The sequence below is a fragment of the Theobroma cacao genome, chromosome 2 (assembly GCF_000208745.1).
Source record: "Theobroma cacao cultivar B97-61/B2 chromosome 2, Criollo_cocoa_genome_V2, whole genome shotgun sequence".
Lineage (NCBI taxonomy): Eukaryota > Viridiplantae > Streptophyta > Magnoliopsida > Malvales > Malvaceae > Theobroma > Theobroma cacao.
This window is the reverse complement of record NC_030851.1, coordinates 36775355-36795850: the sequence shown is the minus strand read 5'-3', so window position 1 is coordinate 36795850 and position 20496 is coordinate 36775355. Positions and strand designations below refer to the sequence as shown.

At 32.4% G+C, this 20496-nt stretch overlaps 1 protein-coding gene across 1 annotated transcript; it reads left to right on the top strand.

The window, feature by feature from the left end:
* On the top strand, positions 3405-19406 carry LOC18609907 (pre-mRNA-processing protein 40C; the record flags this gene model as incomplete). Its single annotated transcript, XM_007045260.2, has 14 exons — positions 3405-3556; positions 4615-5237; positions 5357-5508; positions 6048-6085; positions 7376-7454; positions 9220-9687; positions 9806-9889; positions 10462-10602; positions 10716-10822; positions 12041-12164; positions 12451-12594; positions 13954-14100; positions 14871-14993; positions 18767-19406. Coding segments are annotated over 14 exons (2700 nt in total), but the record flags the coding sequence as incomplete, so codon positions are not given.

Sequence of the window (20496 nt, the reverse complement as noted above, 5' to 3'; positions counted from 1 at the left end):
ACTTTGAAACCACAAAACAAATAATAAAAAAAAAGTGAAAACAACTAAACAAGCTTTAAAAAAATTTCTTCTTTTTTTTATCTTCAATGCCATGAAACTCATGCAAATTAAGTTAACAGAGTTGAATTGCTAGTTTGGGAAACTGATTATCTTTGTTAATTAACTTCTCAATTTATTATAAACAAACATTGTAAACTACATATAAACACTGAGATAACTTAAAGTAATAGAAACAGCTTAAGTTTAATTTATAATTAATTTTATCTTCTATGATTTTAAGCTTATATATAAAATTTTTAAAATCAATTATTTATAAAATTTTACAACCTGCTACCTAAAGTGGATACTCTTCTGGTATTTTAAAACGAAGCATTCACTGAAAAAATATTTAAAAGGCTACAAAAGTATATAAACTTTCAATAATATTTATATAATGTCTCAAAAATTTAAGTTAATAAAATTATATATAAAGTTATTGAAAAAGTATTTATATGTATATTTTGATTAATTGAGAATACAAATATCACACACAATAATACTAAAATTTATTTAAAAGGTTGCAAAATGTTTAAAATTTCAATAACATGCAGGTAATGTTTCAATAATTTAAGTTATTAAAATCACGTATAACATTACTGAAAAAATATTAAAATGTATTTAAAATTTAAGTAACTTGTATGCATATTTCAAGAACTTTATGTTACTAAAAAAAAATAAAAGGTTATTGAAAAAATTATTTAAAGGACTAAAGAAGTGTCTAAAATTTCAATAATATGTATATTATTTTAATAACTTAGGTTACTAAAATCATCTAAAAGGTTTTTGAAAAAAAAAGAAGTATTTGAAAGGTTTATAAATTGTAGTAACATGTATGTATAAATTATTACTTTAAATTACTAAAATCACCTTAAATTATTAAAAAATATATTTAAAATATTAAAGAAATGTCTAAAACTTCAGTAACTTAGGTTCCTAAAATCAGAATAATATTTCAATAATGTAGGTTACTAAAATAAAAAAAAAAGTTTATTGAAAATTATTTAATGGTATATAAAATTTTAGTAACATGTAATATTTCAATGATTTAGATTATTAAATTGGTACTTAAAATGTATCCAAAATTTCAATAACTTGTATATATATTTCAATAATTTTATGTTACAAAATCTCATATAAAGTTATTGAAAAAGTATTAAAAAATGTTAAACAAGTATCTAAAGTTTTAGTAACATGATTATTACAAAATCACTATAAGGTTATTGATGGATTTATTATTAAATTCTTTCAAATTTAGATTCATAAATTCTTTTAATGTTAAAACAAATATTTTATGTAAAAAAACATATAATTCATATTGTATAAATCTATAACAGAAAAAAGAACATATAATTTGTATATTTTACTTAACATTTAAAATTATTAAAAAGATAAAAGTAATTGATTTAAATAATTGTATATATAAATTTAGTAATTGATTTTAATAACCTAAGGGAAAACTTTCTCTTCTTTTCTTTTAAAAACCCACCAATTTTTCAAAAAAAATTTCCTCTCCCTCCCTTTATAAATCACCTTTGTCCAACATAAAACGCGATCTCCATCTCCTCTACCTTTCCTTATAAAGACCTAAACAACTTAGCAATAGAATAGCAAAATTTAAGATTCTTTTGTTCTTACAAAGATTAAGAGAAAAGAATATTTAAAATTCAAAACTGCATTCAGGTATTATTTAAATATTTTCTCTCTTCTTTACAAAAAAATATAATATTATGACTATTATATAAATTTGAGAGTTGTTTCGTTGTTTTATGGATTTATTTGATTTTAATATCTGAAATCATATATAAACTCGAAGCAGATTTATTTCGCTTTGATTTATTAGGTGATTAAAAATGACATAAATACCCTTTATGATAAGTTTAACCAAAATTAGATATTCTATAGTTTATTTTACAAATAACTCATCAAATAGCTTCAACTTAATTTTAAAAATTATTTTTCATAAAAACTTCATAATAGGTTTTAAGTTACAAAAAAATTAGGCCAAACAGGCTCTATGATATAATAATTTGTAAAATTGAGTCTTTATATTTTCCAAAATTGACAATTTCAATCCAATTTTTAACGGTGTTAAAATTTTCTATCATTTTATATTGATGCGGTATTGAATATAATGATTGTTAATGATGATGGTAGCATTTCTATCTAGTTTATAATATTTTTTTCATTGTTTTAAATTATAGAGCATATAATTCAATTATTATATTCTTACGATACTTTTCTAAATCTTATTAAGTTATTCATATTTTTATCTATTTCTCTTCCAATCTTGTCTAAAATCAATAGCTTTTCATTAACAACAAAAAAAAGAAAAAACTCTAAATACTAATGCATCGAGATGAATAAAAAATTCAAATAAATTTTATATTTAAGCTGTGTTTGGTAATTTAGACTTTTTCTTCATTTGATAGTAATAAATTTGATGAGACAATCACATTGGATCATATCATCAGATTCAATATCATATCAATAAGAAAATACCACATATCGATAATGATTGAAGTGACATTATTAGTTTTAAAAAATACATGAATTTCATTTTCACATATTGTTGTATAAAGACTAAATCTATCATTTTGACAGAGTATAAGAACTAATTACATAATTTGACTAAATAAAAATATTGTTTTTTTGCTCACTCTTTCACAGTATTTTTCTCTCTAGCCCCTCTTTTCTTGCTATTTTTTACATTTTTAATAAAATGCTGAAATTAATATTTTTAATGTATAACAAGTAAATAAGTTTACATAAGTTAACAAAAGAATCTTTAAGAGAGTAATTAAGAGACTTAAATAAATAAATTACTGGTCACTTATCAATAAAAGAATTTACATGAGACTCTTTTAATAAAATAAAATAAACTAAAGTCTAATTTTTTTTCAGCTTATCTACCTCTTAAAAACAAAATTCAGGTCAAACATGATTTTTTGAGAAATTCTTAAAAAAAAGGTAACTTTTTTTTAAAACAAAATTTTTAAAAAAAGAGCTTAAAAATATAAGAAAATTTTTATTTTTTTCTAAAAATATCTTTATTTATTAAAAATAATTACAATATTACCTTCTAAAAAAAAATACATTCTATAATAATTTTAATAAAAATTATAATTTAAAAAAAATTTATAAAAAAAAAATTATCTAATAATTTTAACTTAATTTTAATAGTTATTATTTTTCATAAGAAGTTTATAATAGTTTTTAAATTAAAAAAAGTAAGACACTAAAATATATTTTTTAACAAATTACTTTATAAAAAGTAAACAACTCGTCCGAAAGTTTTACAATTTTAGGGACTCAACTGTAACAAATGAAAAGTTGAAGTCCTGAAACTTGAAATACTGCTGTGGTAATTTAATTCCTTCTCCCCTTGTTTAGTTTTGAAGTCCAAACCCCTTAACCCTAACCATAACCGGTGTCTCTCTCTCTGTCTAATTTCCTTCTACCTTCGCGAAAACCACTTTCTATGGAGGTTTCTCGGTAGCTGCCGAAGCATTCGTGTCTGGTAAGAACTTTACCTAAAACATTCAAACATCCTTTTAGGTTTCATTCAATGTTCAAATTTATTTTCCAAAAGAGAAGATTCTGTAGACTTATCAGAGCCGCACGCAATCTAATGATTCTGATTTCTTGATTGGCTGTCGATAGAGTTTGAATATTTTGGGTTTTTCCATCATTTTTGCTTTGCGTGATGCAATTTTATCATGTTCTTGCCTGTTCCTCCAGGTCCCTTTGCTAGGAGCAAATAACCTTCCTTTTTAACTTCCTAGTTCAAATTATATCTGGAGCGCTTGCACCAATAATGCAGCCTCCTTTACTTCGCAAGGAGCCTTGTTGAGTTCTGCAAGTTTTTCTTTTACTCCAAATCCTCAGTTGATTAAGAATGATCAAATTCAGCCCTCTAAATCTGTGAGACAATGATAAAACTACTGAGTTCCAATTTCGTCCCATCATACTCTGCCTGAGTGCTCAAAAACTTGTACTAATTGTTAATTTTTGGCTCATGATTAGGTCAACCTTTAAAATGTTGACTGCTAGCAGGATTTCAGTAAACGCATATCGTTTTGCATAAATTTTTCACGAAGCTTGAAATTACTGTATTTATTTCAAGTTTTTGTTTTTACAACTGTTCGTGGGCTGCTGTTTACAGTGCAATGATATCATCCTTAAACTTGAATTCTTGGACCATATTACAGCCCAACAGACTATCCTGGATTCATTTACAAAATCATCTTTGTAGGTGCCCCAAATTAATTGCTACCGAGTGCCTCAATTTCAGCCTCTATTTATAGTGATCAAATCTATATTCAATGAGTGGGTTCCTGGTGCAGTAGTTGACATTAATTGACATTAAGTCAGAACTCACTATCATGGCTCCTGTCCAGCCTTTGGAGTTCTGTTCAATGTTCACCTTTTAGATCTATCTAATCTAGATCTCAATTCAGTACTCTACCGTTTGCAAGATGATGTCTATCAATTGCTTATGAACCTGCAGAATGAATTTGATATGGAGTTTTTTTGTATGCCAGTGACTTATGATTTGAACGTTTTCGCTGATTGCAGGGTACACTACCTACTGTTACAAGCTATCACTGCATCATCTACATTAACTATATTTCACACTGGCCCATCGCCTGTCCATAGCTTTTCAAATTTTACAATGAATGCATCTTCCACTCCCAATTTTGCCCCAGTAACTTCATGGATGCCCACCACTCAATCTTTTCCCATGTCTACTGAATCATCTGGAACTTCAGGGACAGCTGGACACCCTGGGTTAGTACCGTCTGTTCAGATGATTACTGCTTCTGCAGCTGTGGATTCTCCCTCTTCTGCAGTCCCTAGACCCGGTGCTCCTGTTTCATCAAATCAAGCTGTTCAGCAACAAATATATCCTACCTATACACCCCTACCTTCTATGGCTTCTTCCCCTCAGGGATTTTGGATGCAACATCCTCCAATGGGTGGCTTCCCCAGGCCTCCATTTGTTCCTTATCCTACGATTTATCCTGGACCCTTTCCTTCAGCATCAAGTGGTATGCCTCATCCAGCACCATCATCTGATTCTCAACCTCCTGGTGTTAGTCCTCTGGCAACAAGTCCATTTGCACCATCTATTGCTATTCCTGCTAACCAGTCATCGGTTGCTTCAGGAATACAGACAGGGTTCCCTCCTCAAGGAATTGGTATGCTCAGGGTTTCCATGCTAGATTACTGATCAACTAACAACGTAAGAGCTGTTTAACCTTCATTAATTAACATGAAGTTAATTTTTTCTTCATCCGTGTCACATGGGGTTCTGCAGATAACAGGAATGTTGGCACCAGGGTTGAAGCTGCTGTCAATGAACAATCCGATATCTGGACTGCCCACAAGACTGATACGGGGATTGTCTATTATTACAATGCATTAACAGGAGAGTCGACTTATGAAAAACCAGCTGGATTTAAGGGGGAGGTATGTGTGGTTGGGAATATGCATGTGTTTTGCAATAGTTACTTTGTTGGTGTGCCAAGCATCAAGCTGTTTTGCTTTTTTTTTTTTTTTGGATTGCAAGCACTTAAAGTGACTGTGACACATATTCAACAAGTTTCTCAAATATTGGCTGATTTTCTTGGATTGATGCCCTAGGAAATGTCCTATATATTAAGGCAGCCAGAGAATGTTGGAGTATCAAACACAAATTATATGATGGTTTGTTAGTTAATCCTAAGATTCCACATTGTTTAACTGGTTTGACACTTAAGAAATACTGGAAAAAACTATATATGTGTGTGTGTATGCATATTTGCATTTGTGTGTACTTGTGGGGGGATATGATATATTTCAAGCTCTCCAATGGTTGCCATTTTGAAGTTCAAAATCAGTTTCCATAGATCTTGTCTGTAGAAAATTTTCTATCACCCCTTTAGTCATTGCATGTGGATTTTCTGGTCGCTTCTTAAATGCTAATCCAGATTAATTTTCTCCTCTTCTTCTTTCACTTATGTATGCAGCCTGACAAAGTGCCTGTGCAGCCAACTCCAGTTTCAGTGTAAGTTCTTAACTTTCTGGCAATCTTTATTCACCTCCACTCTTGTATGTATATGTGTGTGTGTGTATATATATATATATATATGTGCATTCCTTTGCATGTTGTTAGGTATCACTAGCACTATTAAAGTATATGTTTGTTCTTGCTGATGTTTCGAATTTCAATCTTCTATTCTTACATTTTATTCTCTTTGAGCAACCTGCTATTACTGTGGCTAGGCTATGTCAACACTGTGGCATGACATTGCTGAATGTGCTGTGCAGTTTAATCTTGGTTGTTAGGATAAAATGAACCCTCAGTTTTCCACTTCAATACCTTCAAACCACCTTTCCAGTTCCTTTTTTTTTTCTTAGGTTCATTCTCAAACATCCCTTGTTCATACACATTTGAAGAGCTATTTGCTTATATAATCATGTCTTCTATTTTCTTCTTTATTTCTAGAGAGAGAAATTTATTACCTAAATATTAAAATTATAATATAAGTAAATAAATTATTCATTTAAATTTTATTTTTATTATTGGATAATGTTGTACATATTTTCAAAATAGAAGTAATAATTATGCAAATATAATAAACTGTTATTGTAATATATCCTTATATTACTCGTAATTATTCAAAATTATAATATATAATAATTTAATTCTTAAATATTAGACGATATATATTATCGTCTTATTATAAATATATATTTTTTTAAAATTTGTCTCATTATATTAGTTATCTTATGTTTGAATTTTATAGTTACATTTACAAATAAGATCAACATAGATTTACATTTACAAATAATTTTTAATATTATATTAATATAAATATAATTATTTAAGAATATGAGAAGACGTTCTAGTGTTTTTTGGTAAATCTTATTAATTAGTATTAATACATTAAGCATTATTGTGTTAAAAACCTTTTAATCATATATTTATAATTATTTAATCATTATAAACATTAAAAATTTAGCATAAAAAATTTCAAATCTCATGTTCTAATACCTGAAGTTGTCTCCTGGTTACTATAACAAATTGTTGAGTGCTTTTAGTTCATCATGAGCTGCTATATTACATATAATGCGAGTGAAAGAACTCTCAAACCTGATTCATAGGCTTATGGCTTGTACAAAATGTTGAGATGGACCTTGGATTTTAACACTATATTATTGTTAAGCCTTTTCCAGTAATTAAGTTTTTACTTTCTTTTTGGTTTGGACTTCTTTTTCTTCATCTTTCACTATCTTGAGGAAGCCTCCCAATCTTGATATATTTTCTTCATAATGCCATGCCTCCTTTTTACAGGGAGCAATTGGCAGGAACAGAGTGGGCACTGGTCACCACAAGTGATGGCAAAAAATATTACTACAACAGCAAAACCAAGGTAGTGTATCAAAGTTTAATTCAATATCTAGCTTGTTTTTTTCTCCAATGGAATTCAGTATGTTAGAATTGGAAAATGTAAGGGATTTTTATGGCTTATGGTTATTAAATTTTATAGACAACATGCGATAATAAGATCAAAAGAAAAGTAAACTGTTGACTGAATCGATATTTTTGTATCTGGTATGTTGTTGTAGTTTTTATATTATGTTAATTGGTTTGTTTGTTTTTTTTACCCTAATCTATAACATATCATTCATGTTTGAAAATATCTCAAGCAAACCCAGATATAGCACAGAGTTTATACCCAGTTCTTTTTGAAATTATTTCTAATAAATTTTGAATTGTAGAAATATGCACGGTTCCTCACTGGCTTATTTATATTTAGTAAGAGATCCAACTTAGACAAGCTAAAGACCATCTAATGACTTGCTAAGCTCAAGATAAAACCCAAAATAGTGAACATGTAGTGCCCTTGGCCACTGGAACTTAATGATTAATAACTTTTAAGGACATATTCAACCAGACTTACGGATTATGTTTTTGTTGTTGAAATAGTTATAACTTCGATCTTTGGCTTCCAAAGAGCTTAGTCCCCCAAAAATCTTAAAATTGTTTTAAATTGAATGAAGTTGTTGATGGACCATCTCATTTTAGTACGGCCATCATTCATATTGAGTTTATAATTTGCTATGTGGACATACTAGCATATCTTCATATGGTTACATGCTAATGTTTAGATGCCTTTAGTTAGATATAGTGTTTTCTCTTATGCCATTTGCTCCTTATTTTCTCTTTCTTTTGTTGGTTTTACTTTGAAAGCAATTACTTTTCATTGTTGTATGTTTTCTATTTCTAAAAATTTATCATCTCTTATTGTATTCTTTTTGACAATTGAACTAGACACATGGTTTCTACTATGTGAGTGCACTTTCAGAAAGTATAAAGTAGTTTTTCCCATTATGACATATGTTTAGGATGGTGCTAAGTTGTTCAGTCATTGCTTTGCAATAAAGAAAATAGATTGAAAGGTTATGAATAGCAGTATGGTGGTAATTGGGGTGCTTGGAATTTCATCTTACTACAGTATGTAAAAGCAATGTCTTTACGGCGGTGCATGAAAGTTTGAATTTTAAAAACCAACCTTTTTCCTAAAAAGGGTGGTCTGTTATCTCATGGTATATGAACTTTCTCCTATTAAAATCCAGAAAGAGATCTTAGTGTGTTCATTTACATATTATTCTCTCTATTTATAATGTTAGTCCATCTTTCCATTTTTGACTGTCTCAATTTTGTTCAGCACTAAAAATAAGGAACATTAATTGTGTTTTAGAAGGATGATGGATTGAATAATCGTTGCTGTAATAGGACAACATATTTCCATTTGAAGACAAAACATAATAAATAATTGAGGTGACTTATGCATAAATTGTCACATTCATCAAGCCTTGTGCATTTTCAAATAAGACAGATATTGGCATGTATATACCATATTCCTTTAAGCTCCATTTGCTTCTGACAATGTGTGTTATAGGTTTATTACTGTTTTTTGTTTATAAAGCCACGTTTTACGAAATTATCAATTCATAATTCTTTTACTTTTCTTGGTGCTCTGCTTATTTTCACCTTTTTGGATGCGAGTAAACTTACAAGGAAACAAATATTGAACATCTACATCACTGCTAATGCTCATTGAACTTATTTGTATTTCCTAGTTATTGATATTTTTCCCTTCTTTACATTGTGTTTTTCTTTTTTCCAATCAGATTAGTAGTTGGCAGATCCCTAGTGAAGTAGCAGAGTTGAGAAAGAAACAGGATAATGATGTTTCAAAGGAGCATGCTGTGCCAGTACCAAATATTGATGTTGTGGCGGAAAAAGGATCTACTCCAATAAGTTTGAGTGCTCCTGCTGTTAGCACAGGTGGTCGTGATGCCATGCCTTTAAGAACCTCGGTGGTGCCAGGTTCCTCATCTGCACTGGATTTAATTAAGAAGAAGTTGCAAGACTCTGGAGTTCCTTCTTCTTCATCATCATCTGTTCCAGTTATGCCAGTAACAGCAGCACAAGAATTAAATGGCTCAAGAGCAGTTGATGTTAAGGGCTTGCAAAGTGAGAACAGCAAAGATAAGCTAAAAGATGCTAATGGGGATGGTAACATATCTGATTCCTCTTCAGATTCTGAGGATACAGACAGTGGACCTTCTAAGGAAGAGTGTATTATGCAATTTAAGGTGTCTGTAGTGCTATAGTTTGTTGCATATTCCAAAATGTGGTTATTCTTGGTTGTATTACTGCAATTTGATTTCGTAGCTGTAGTCTATTTGTTTATCATGCAAGTGAAATTTACAGGAAATGCTCAAAGAACGGGGAGTAGCACCATTCTCAAAATGGGAAAAGGAACTGCCAAAGATAGTGTTTGATCCACGTTTTAAGGTTTGTTGAGACTAAAGATTTTATATTACTTTTTCTTGGTAATTATGGGTGCCTTCCCTGTTGGTGAAATTCCTTGAGTCTTGTTTATTGGATTCATTACTTTGTGCACTTTAGGTGAGACTCGTTTCTGTACTCTGGGTATATTATCTTTTTGTATGTCTATTCAAATGGGTGATATATTTTGTTGAAGGGCGTTTTTAAGAGGGGACCTTTTATTGTACCCTTTATTTTTAATTTGTTTTCTCGGATGAAAGGATGCTTTCCTGGTAAAGATCCTTGTTTTTAAAAAAGTTTAAGCTGAAGCCTTCCTTTTATTTTTCTTGCCGTGTTAAAACGTTGAACAGAATGACAAAATGATGGTTTAAGTATGCAAATGAAGAAAGCTTACAAGGCTGTTATTGTCAAAGTAACATGTGCGTTCTCTTTGTTGTCACACTCTTTGAGTTGGTAATAGATTTAAGTTTTCTTCCTTGATGTGCTTCATTATGAAGTCCTCCTATTGAGCATAATATTAACTATTGACTAGCAGGTTTGGTTGGAATTCTAATTGGTAGAAGTGCATACTATTGCAGGCTATTCCAAGTCATTCTGCCAGGAGGACCTTGTTTGAACACTATGTTAAGACGCGAGCTGAGGAGGAACGGCGAGAAAAACGAGCAGCTCTGAAGGCTGCAATAGAGGGATTTAAGCAGTTGCTGGATGAAGCATCAGAGGTTTCATTGATTGCTAAGAATTGAATGTCATCATTTGTCAGCTGTGGTAAACATCCTACTTCATTGAAATTGTTGAACTGTAGATTTCTGACAGGCCGATTCTCACCCTGCAGGATATTGATCACAACACCAATTATCAGACTTTCAAAAGAAAGTGGGGAAGTGATCTGCGATTTGAGGCTTTGGATCGTAAGGATCGGGAGCTTCTATTAACTGAAAGGTAATGTTACTAAGATAGACTCCACTCTTTCTCGATTTAATTTGTGCTGCTTTGCCTAGTTGTGCCAACCTGCTGTATCTACTTGGTTGTAGTGGCCATGGTGCTTTTACAAATGCCTAATGCACAAAGAAATATGTGCTTGGGCTTTCCTGAGTGCTTTAATTGACTAAAGTTTTTAATAACTTGTCAAAATTTTACTAAAAGAATTTGAATTGTTTATTGTTCTAGAATATAGATGGATGGTGCTATTTTCTTATGTTAACTTCGCCTTTCCCTCCTCTTTTTCTCTGTTTTCTTTTTGATCTCTCAAATTCGATGGTAAACATTTGGTACTCAACCTTTTCTTTCCCTCCCTTGCTTCCTCCCTTTCATTCCCTCCTTCCCCTTCTACTCTCTCTCCATCTCTCTCTCACACAAACTAATGCGTGCAATGCTCACACAAATGCTATTGCACTGGCGGGCATGCTTGAAGACACACTCAGAGAGATGTGCACATGTTTAATTGAGCACTTGTGTTTCTACCATTGCAACAAGAGAAACAAGATAATTCTGTATCTGGCTGTGAAGGTCCCTGTTTAGACAATATTAGAACTTATAATATATAATGCTTATAAGCAATTAGTGCGGCTGTGGTTCCGTAGTAGAAGAGTCTATGGCACTAATGTGAAAGAGCTATTCGTCTAAACATCTATTGATCACCACAGTATATCACAAGCTGGACATGCATCCTGGACACTTTAAGCTGTTTGTGTTTTTGTGCTACTTTTAGCTTTTACCCTTTGATTTTTTTGGTAGACTTGTTAGACTAAAACATACTCTTTTCTTCCCTTTCCCTTTTTGGTTTCTTTTTATTATAGAAGTAAGATAAATGGCCTAGTCATATCTGTTGCTCACATCCAAATTCCTGTTTTGATCTCCCTGCACAACATGTGTTACGTCTCCACTGTGCTATTACAATTGCATATGATATTCTTTTGACTCAATCCTTATTAAAATTTATGTTGAACTTGTTCGGTTGTCCCTAGATAGAGGAAGTTTTCTAATGATAAACCTTGAAAGCAACATTTGTCAGCAGGTGGTAGGCTAGGGCCCAGATGCTTATATTCAATTTGGGCTTGTCCTTTAGCCCTTGATCTCTTTTGGTTTGAATGGTAAATGTCTCATTTTTTCTTCATATTTTTATGATCTGGTTATGAAATGTCTTTGCTTTTGTCTCAGGGTTCTTCCTTTAAAGAGGGCTGCTGAAGAAAAGGCTCAAGCTATTCGTGCTGCTGCTGCCTCTAGTCTTAAGTCCATGCTTAAAGAGAAAGGAGATATAACTGTTAATTCCCGTTGGTCCAGGGTATGTCAAAATTTAAATTGGGTTATTGGGTTTTTCATACCCTCTGGAGAGTATGTTCTTTGACATTAGGCATCTTGCATATCTTTTGTCTAGTTGAATTGGAATTTATCGGGACCATTCTTTTCATGAAAGTTTTTGTGCATCTTCATTGGATTGCTCATGTTTGTGTGTGAGTGTGCAGACATGTAAAAGAGAGAGATATCTTGGTTGTTATATCTTTTATGAGTGTCCCTTATGCTGGGAAATATGGCCCACTTTCTCACCTTTATTTTTTTGGCTGTTTCAGGTGAAGGATAGCATAAGGGATGATCCGAGGTATAAATGTGTTAAGCATGAGGATAGGGAGGTTTTGTTCAATGAGTACATATCTGAACTAAAAGCTGTAGAAGAGAAAGCAGAACGAAAGGAAAGAGTGAAAAAGGAGGAAGAGGTTTATATACTCTCTCTTGCTCTCTCTTTCTGGCATAAACAAACTGGTATTGCATGTTGGTTCTGATGTTTCAGGTTGTGCATGTTAAACTTCACTGTAGCCTCATGACCCATTAGTTCTGCGTGTGGAATTGTTCTGCCATATATGTATTAACAAATCTGATGTTCTTTTATCTGGTTCATCGATGTGTTATGTATAAAAGGAGCGATGGATGAAGTATTAAGAGTATGGTTTGAAAATTTCTAAGAAGCGACTTCATTTTGAAAGGGATTTTGAATTCGAATATCTCAAATTGCTTTTTCAGCTAAAACAATGATTCAATTGGCTTTTTCCTAAGGTTATTTTGGGTGGTTTTATAGACTCACATCATCACTTGAAATAATGTGCAAAGCGGTGTCATTTCACAGTTCCATAATAGAAACATGACATTAGAATGGATGAAGGGGAGAGATAAACTCTCAAACAGACCTTCTAGCCATTGGTGGACTGTTTCCAGGTACCGGTTCTGTCCTCCTTCCTGAAGCTATTGAAGCTTCTCTACCTCCTTATGAAATTTAGTGATATTAGATTTGCTTTTTTTTTTTATTCCACTCATCTCTCCATAGAACTCTATTAAATTCTCACAACCACAATTTTGGCAATTTAACTTCTCTCTCTTTCTCTCTCTCTCTCTCTCTCTTACTTTGTTCTTGCCGCACATGTACACACTTAACTTCCTATTTTGGCTCTGGTGGTGGTGTTTGCTTGTGGTTTTGACATTATAGAGATGTTTTAGTGGTGTTGGAAGGTTGGGATGAACTTACAAGTGTAGTTAGGTGGTGTTTATACAAGGATGCACAGCTATGAATTGCTGAGCAACAAAAGATAGAATTAAAAATTTTGAGTTGTTTCTCAAATAGATTCTAACTTCTTGTATTCTAACTTGCTGCATTTTTTATTCCCTTGATTCAACATTCTTAAAAATTTTGGAACCCTCTTCCAAGCACAGCTTAAAATTTCTTTCAAGAATGGGTTAATAGGGCATGGAACTTATGGCCCCATGAAAAATTTTGTTTTGTGGGAATATTGGAACAGATTTTTTTTTTAACAAGTCAGACAAAAGAGATTAGACAACTCTTCTCTAATAGGCTTCCTAAATGATAGATCTGTTTATATGTAAGAGAAGGCTGTAGTTATTATGCTTTTTGTTTTTCTAATTATACCCAATGTGATTACATATTCATGTCATTTTTAATTTCATACTTTGATTTGTTGTTTGTTTTAGTAGGGAATTCTACAAATATTAAAAAAAACAGTTATGTATAATCAGAATTGCCTAAAGTATTTGAACAATTTTGACCTTTTATTAATCATTTGCAGGAGAAGCTGAAGGAAAGAGAGCGTGAGTTGCGGAAAAGGAAAGAGAGAGAAGAACAAGAAATGGAAAGGGTGCGGCTAAAAGTTCGCAGGAAGGAGGCGGTTGCATCTTTTCAAGCTTTGCTTGTGGAAACAATTAAAGATCCTCAGGTATATACTATTCTCTAACAATTTGTTTCTGGATGATACAAGACTAAAACAACTAATATTTTAAATCTATTTGATGCATGGCCATCTGTATAGTTCCATAATCCGAGGTCTGTTCCAATCTCATTCGCTTTTTTTCCCTGTTTTATAATATGTAAATGGATTTTTTTTTTTTTACATTGCCAGTAATAGAAACTGAATGAACAATTGAAATATAGTTAATTTTGAAGTCTGGATATGTAAATGTAAGCATTTATATTTTCCTGCTAGGTAGTGAGTTCAATTTACTTGTCCTGTGTTGAGTATACAGTTTCATATCTCAGGAAGTAAGCACTAAGTTTCCTAATTGGTTTTTTAATGTGAAAGACAAAGGTGTCAAGAAAAGTCAAAATTGAGTTTTTAGAATACCAGGAAATATGGCCTTCATTTGGTGTTTGAATGATTCAAGACTTTATTTAAGTTAGAATAGATAAGAATAACCAAGTTTTTTCTCTCTATATGGTCGTGTTTTTATCATTGCATTGCTAAACTAGTACAATATCTAGTTTGAATAGGTATCGTTTAGTGTATTTATTTTTTTATTATTATGACATAGACGAGGCATTCATCTATAATCCTGTCAGATGTAACTAATTGCCAAACTTTTTCTTTGAAGATTATGTTTTAAGTTTCTAATCTGTTTGAGAATTCAAATCTTCTTGAACCCTCATTTGTGGCTGGCTTATTTGGAACTTGACTAGTTATTCACTACCTGCTTCTATTAATCTTCATAGGCATCTTGGACGGAGTCAAAGCCTAAGTTGGAAAAGGATCCTCAGGGACGTGCAGCGAATCCTGATTTAGATCCATCGGATACAGAGAAGCTCTTCCGTGAACACATAAAGATGCTGTTTGAGGTAATTTTGCAACTATATGTGTCAATATGCTGATGAAATTATAAGATAATTCGTCATACAGTCCTGCTGCTCCCATTTGTTTTTTTTTTGAAAGGCTGCTGCTCCCGTTTATAGTTGATGCTAAGTAATATCTTTTCCTACGCTAGTTCTTTGGCAACAGCTGCATCATGTTAATTAGTTCTTTCCAAAATATGCATTTTCCCAGTATAGGCATATGTGCTATGATGTTATATGGGTGTTCTCTTAGCATATGTGGTGAAGATGAATTTTTAAAGGAATGCTGTTTCAAAGAAGCTTCCCAGTAAATGTAGTCATTACATAGGCTTCAGGTCTTCTGATCCAATCTATTTTCATCATCTTTTAATCCAAACACAGTCTTTTCTGTTATTTGGTGGTTTGGTGAGGATCACAACCATCTCTGGTGAATGGTGCAGCCAAGTTGAGGGTTACTTGTTTCGTTATCAGACATGAATAAAGCCACCAATATCTCACATACCAAAGTGGGTTAGTAATATCTGTTAATAATTTTTTTGTCATCTAAGTTTGGTGAGATATCATAATGATGTTTTGCTTCGAAAGTTTTGAAAATTTACATTTCTCTCTTAAGTTGCCCTAAAAATATATATTTATCCCCTTAAAAAATGTATATGGTGGCTTTTATAATTATTATTTTTTGAAATGACATCTCTAGCAAAAAATTGTATGGAACAACAAAGAAGCCTCATCCCGTTATTTTAGGTTGGCTGCATGGTTTATGTTGTGCCATTCTTCCCTATTTGAGACCTTATCCTCTGTAAACTTAGTAAAAGCAAGGTCCTTTTATAGTTTCCACTAATTTTTTCCTCAGCCTTAAACTTTTCTTTCATGACATGGTTATCCTCTATCAAGTCACATCTTCTTACTGGAGTACTTGTAGTTGTAGGTGTTGCTGTGTTTCTATCTCTCATTTGTCCTCAATTGGTGTTATACTCGCCTTTTCTCAAATGCATTCACTTTTAATTTTATCCTTCCTTCTGCACAAAGACATCCATCTTGGCATTCTCAATGCAGCTACAATAGTTTTCTGCTTAGGTTAGTACTTGGCTATAAAAGATTAAGTGCCACAGAGAAATGCAAGTCTTACCATTGTCCATAATTTTACCTTGAGTTAAAAAGCTACTGATGCATATCACTACTTCACAATCTCTTTTCATCATATTTGGTTAGAACTTATTGGTGTTGAAAGCAAATAGCAAAAGAAATTTTTGTTGTTGCCCAAGGTTTTTATTGTAACTTTAGGTGATCTAAATGCCGTATTAGTCTTTGTCCAGAAAAAAAAAAGTGCCCTATTTGTCATATATTGTATAAGTGCACTCTCAACTGTTGTTAATAGGACTAGATCTTTAATGGCCACTCATAATTTATCATTCTTTGATGGACAGTATATTGGTTGTAGAATTACAAGCATGTTTATGGCACCTTCTCGACACTCATTGCTTTAAAAGACTTAAATTTTTTTCCTTTACTAACAATAATTATCAAAGTTTATTAACCAGAGAATATAATGGTGTCTTTGATCATAGAAAATGTTCCTTTTCTGTTTCTATTGTCAATAAAAATAAAAAATTATAGTGAAAATGTGTTTGTGACTAGTATTGAAAGATGTGTCCACACTTATGAGCCAAAATGAAAAGGATGGCTATGGCTATATAGTCTCAATTTCTGCTTTGTACTTTGGCCGTGGTGTGGATTTGAACCACTTCAAGAGACATGAAAACATATGCCAAAAGAGTTACTCCCATTTCAAGTCAACTTCTTGTGCGAAATGGCAATAACACTCAATCATGTTTGAGGTCTAGCTAATAAGCATCAGCCACAAAATGTCGTTTTAACAATGGAAAAACCTCATACTGCATATAATAACATTCAATATTCACTTGCATTAATTGACTTGATCAAGAACTTAACTTTAAGCAATAAACAAAGTCTGATGCTCATGTTTCATTTTTTCTGTCCATCTTTTTTTTTCCTTGGATGTTCCAATAACTGAGACAAAATAAAGTATGAAGGAATAGAAGTTAGCTGAATCAAATGCATTTTGGTTACCTTTTCTTAAACATGTTATTTAGTCAAATGGGGATGATGAAAATAGGATTGTGGGAGAATCAATTGTTTAATGCTTCATCACTGTTTTTCTTTTATCTTCATGAAGAATCTCAATGAACGGCCAACACATTTGTTAATCAGACTTATTTACTATCAACGTTGATAATACCACTAAAATGTAGATCAGATGCGATGTGAATTAGGTTGATATGATATGGTATGATACTTACACATGCACACGTGTGCACACACACTCACACACTCTACTGATTTCCAAAAGTACAGAAATTAATCAATTATTTGTTTTATTACATCAGCTTAAGTAGGGGATGGGATGCATGGGTTATTTGTCAAAGATGCATTGGAGATAAAAAAGGTTAAAGGAGTTTTTAACCAGCCACTGGATTGGTTATGGAACTTTTCTGAGTTTGGTTTGACAGATTGGTTGTAGAACCAACATAACTGATATTCACTATTTGTAAATTATGATTGTTTCATCATTACACTAAGAAAATAATAGTAAAGTCCACTCTGATTTACAAGTTTCATTATTTTCAAAGCACTAACACAATTCATTTTTGCTAATTTCATTCAAAGACTCAGGTTTTTGGTTTGTCACCAAATACATTTTCCCAAAATTAAGAAACTAATTGGAACTCTTTCAGAGAATTGAAATAGGAAATGGTTTCAAAAACCAACTTCATCCTAAACCTTAGTAAATTTAATGTCATTGAGATGGGGTTCTTTTCTCGTTCTCTTTATCTCCCTTGCTCTCTCTCTCTGTGGAACCTGATATGAACTCAAGTTGTTGTTGAAGTTACCCTTTTACTTGATCAGTTTTTGTTGTCTTCTTGGTATAATTTAGAGGAAAAAGGACAATAGTTATTGTCTACTTTTTGTGTTGGACAAACAGTTTTAGGTACAGAAAATAGAAAGTTTGTCTAATTTTAAGGGACAGGGTATAGTCCCTGTTTGTTTTGTGTGCATCTTATATAAGTGCCCTAACAGTAAGAGCAAGTGGTTGCATGTGCTATGTTTCCGTCATGAATTCTTTTGATCCTGTCAAAGTAAATGTTCGTTGTGCACTTTTTGTACAAGTTCAACTACACCCAGTGCTTTTAACTTTTAAACCTATAGATAAATTGCTACTATGTTTCCTTTGATTTAATACAAGCAGAATAAAAACCATGTAGGGATAAACTGAAGATCTCTTGTGTTAAAAGACAATCTCTATAGATCTTTGTTTGGATTTGAGATCTAGTTGACATCATTATTGCTCTTTTTAGTGAAATAATTCGTAACTCTAGATAGCTTCCCTTTCCGCATAATAATCCCTTAAAGAGTTACTGGGCGTCATGCTTTGCTCCTTTGATTTCTTTGAACCGATTTACAGTGGAATTTTTTTCAATTTAAGGCTCTCAGTTGCTGAAGTTTGATAATTATCAGCGTGGGGAAAGTTATATGGTTGAAGTTAAAACACTTGCAAGTGTTCTGTTTGTTTACCAGTAAAAGAAGTGGAAGGGTGTGATTTAATCGTAGCCCATCTGAAGTATGGTTACCATATTTAGATTAATTTGATTGTTTTGTAACTTATAAGTTATTTATACATTATTTTTCAAGGGGCAACAACTATGAACATGAACGTTTGAATAATCATCCGACATAACCCTTTTATTTGGCCTTTCTAGAGATGTACGCATGACTTCAGAGCTCTGTTAGCTGAAGTTATAACTCAAGATGCAGCTGCCCAAGAGACAGAAGGTGGGAAAACAGTCTTTAATTCATGGTCAACAGCCAAACGTCTTTTAAAGCCTGATCCCAGGTATAGCAAGATGCCGAGAAAAGAGAGGGAAGCTTTGTGGCGCCGGTATGCTGAGGATATGTTGCGGAAGCAGAAGTCGGCATTAGATCAAGAGGAAGAGAAACGCACAGATGCAAAAGTCAGAAGCTCTGGTGATTTGGGTAGATTTTCATCAGGTTCGAGGAAAGTCCATGAACGAAGGTAGCTTGATTTCTTGGGAAACTAGTTGTTTGTAGAATTTACTGATTTTTTTTTGCTTTTGCTATGCATAATATATATATTTAAAAGAGTTAGGCTGATTTAGTTCTTGGGGCTTTCCCCATGCTATTTCCTGGAGGAAGAAAATGAATGGTTCAAAACAAAAGTATATTCACCCATTGATTTCAAATCTTGTGCACCATAGCAGACGTGAGGTAGCTTCTGTGATCATTTGGGATGTGTATATGAATTAACCTGCTTATCCTTCCAAAATTCCTGTCTTGAAAGAAGTGTTTAATCTTTATAGTAGACTTAAATTTTTCATAATATTTATTCTATTCCTACATGATTACTATTTTATTCTACGAATCAAACATGCCATTTGTCATGACTCAAATTGGGGAGCCGTGGTTGACATGCACGAGCTTGGCAGGCAAACTCGCGAGATCCGAAAAAGTCTCATATATACATCTTCGTTAACACATTTCACTCATAACAAGGCATTATAGCCATCATCATTTGCATAAAATCATCTTATTTTGATATTTAATATTATCCCTATAGGCTTTTGAGTACATAAACATTGTCATATCATTGATCATATGGTCAAACGTTGGTTAACTCATTCAGTCTTTTAAACTTTACAATACATAAGACACAAGGCAATGCAGTGCCCACATAATCCATTTACATTGAGTGGAAGCATATATCATAACTGTGACTTAGTAAAGTAGACTCGTTAGCAGGATAATTCACCGGATGCCAAAATACGTGTCTGTCTAGACAACAATACTAAACCACTAGAATTTCAATGTTTGCATGATACAATCGAAGGGGTGAGTCAGATTAATACTAAGTGAGTGGGAGCATAAATTTGAAAGTAAATGTGCATGGATAGTGATAACACATATCGTCTAGCATAAATACATTATGGTAGGTGAAACATATGCATAATAAAACAGGTCAGACATCCCTTGTCATGAACCTTTTATCATTATTGTGGCAGTTGTACTACATTACTTACATATATGTATTTAGAAAACAAGGGTATCGTAGTCTATTCTTACAGTACCTTACCAACCTTATCATCCTAGTCATCTATAGGCTTCGTTTATCATATAAATGGACCCACCATATGATCGTCTATATACATGATTGGTATACTTACCTCATAAGCGCTCACATTGACGCCAAAATCCTTCAAACTCCAAAGAGCTCGCATTGCATCATCTTTCGTTCAACATACAAGTATGGCTCTTACCTCAAGCCTTTATATTCATGATAATTCATAAGCATAGCATAACATGGTTCATATTTGTACATCTTAGGGCATGCCATTACGTAGTCATAACATCATATTATAAAGTGGTCATCCTTGGACATAACAGTCACATACGGTGGCCAACCGACGGACAACAT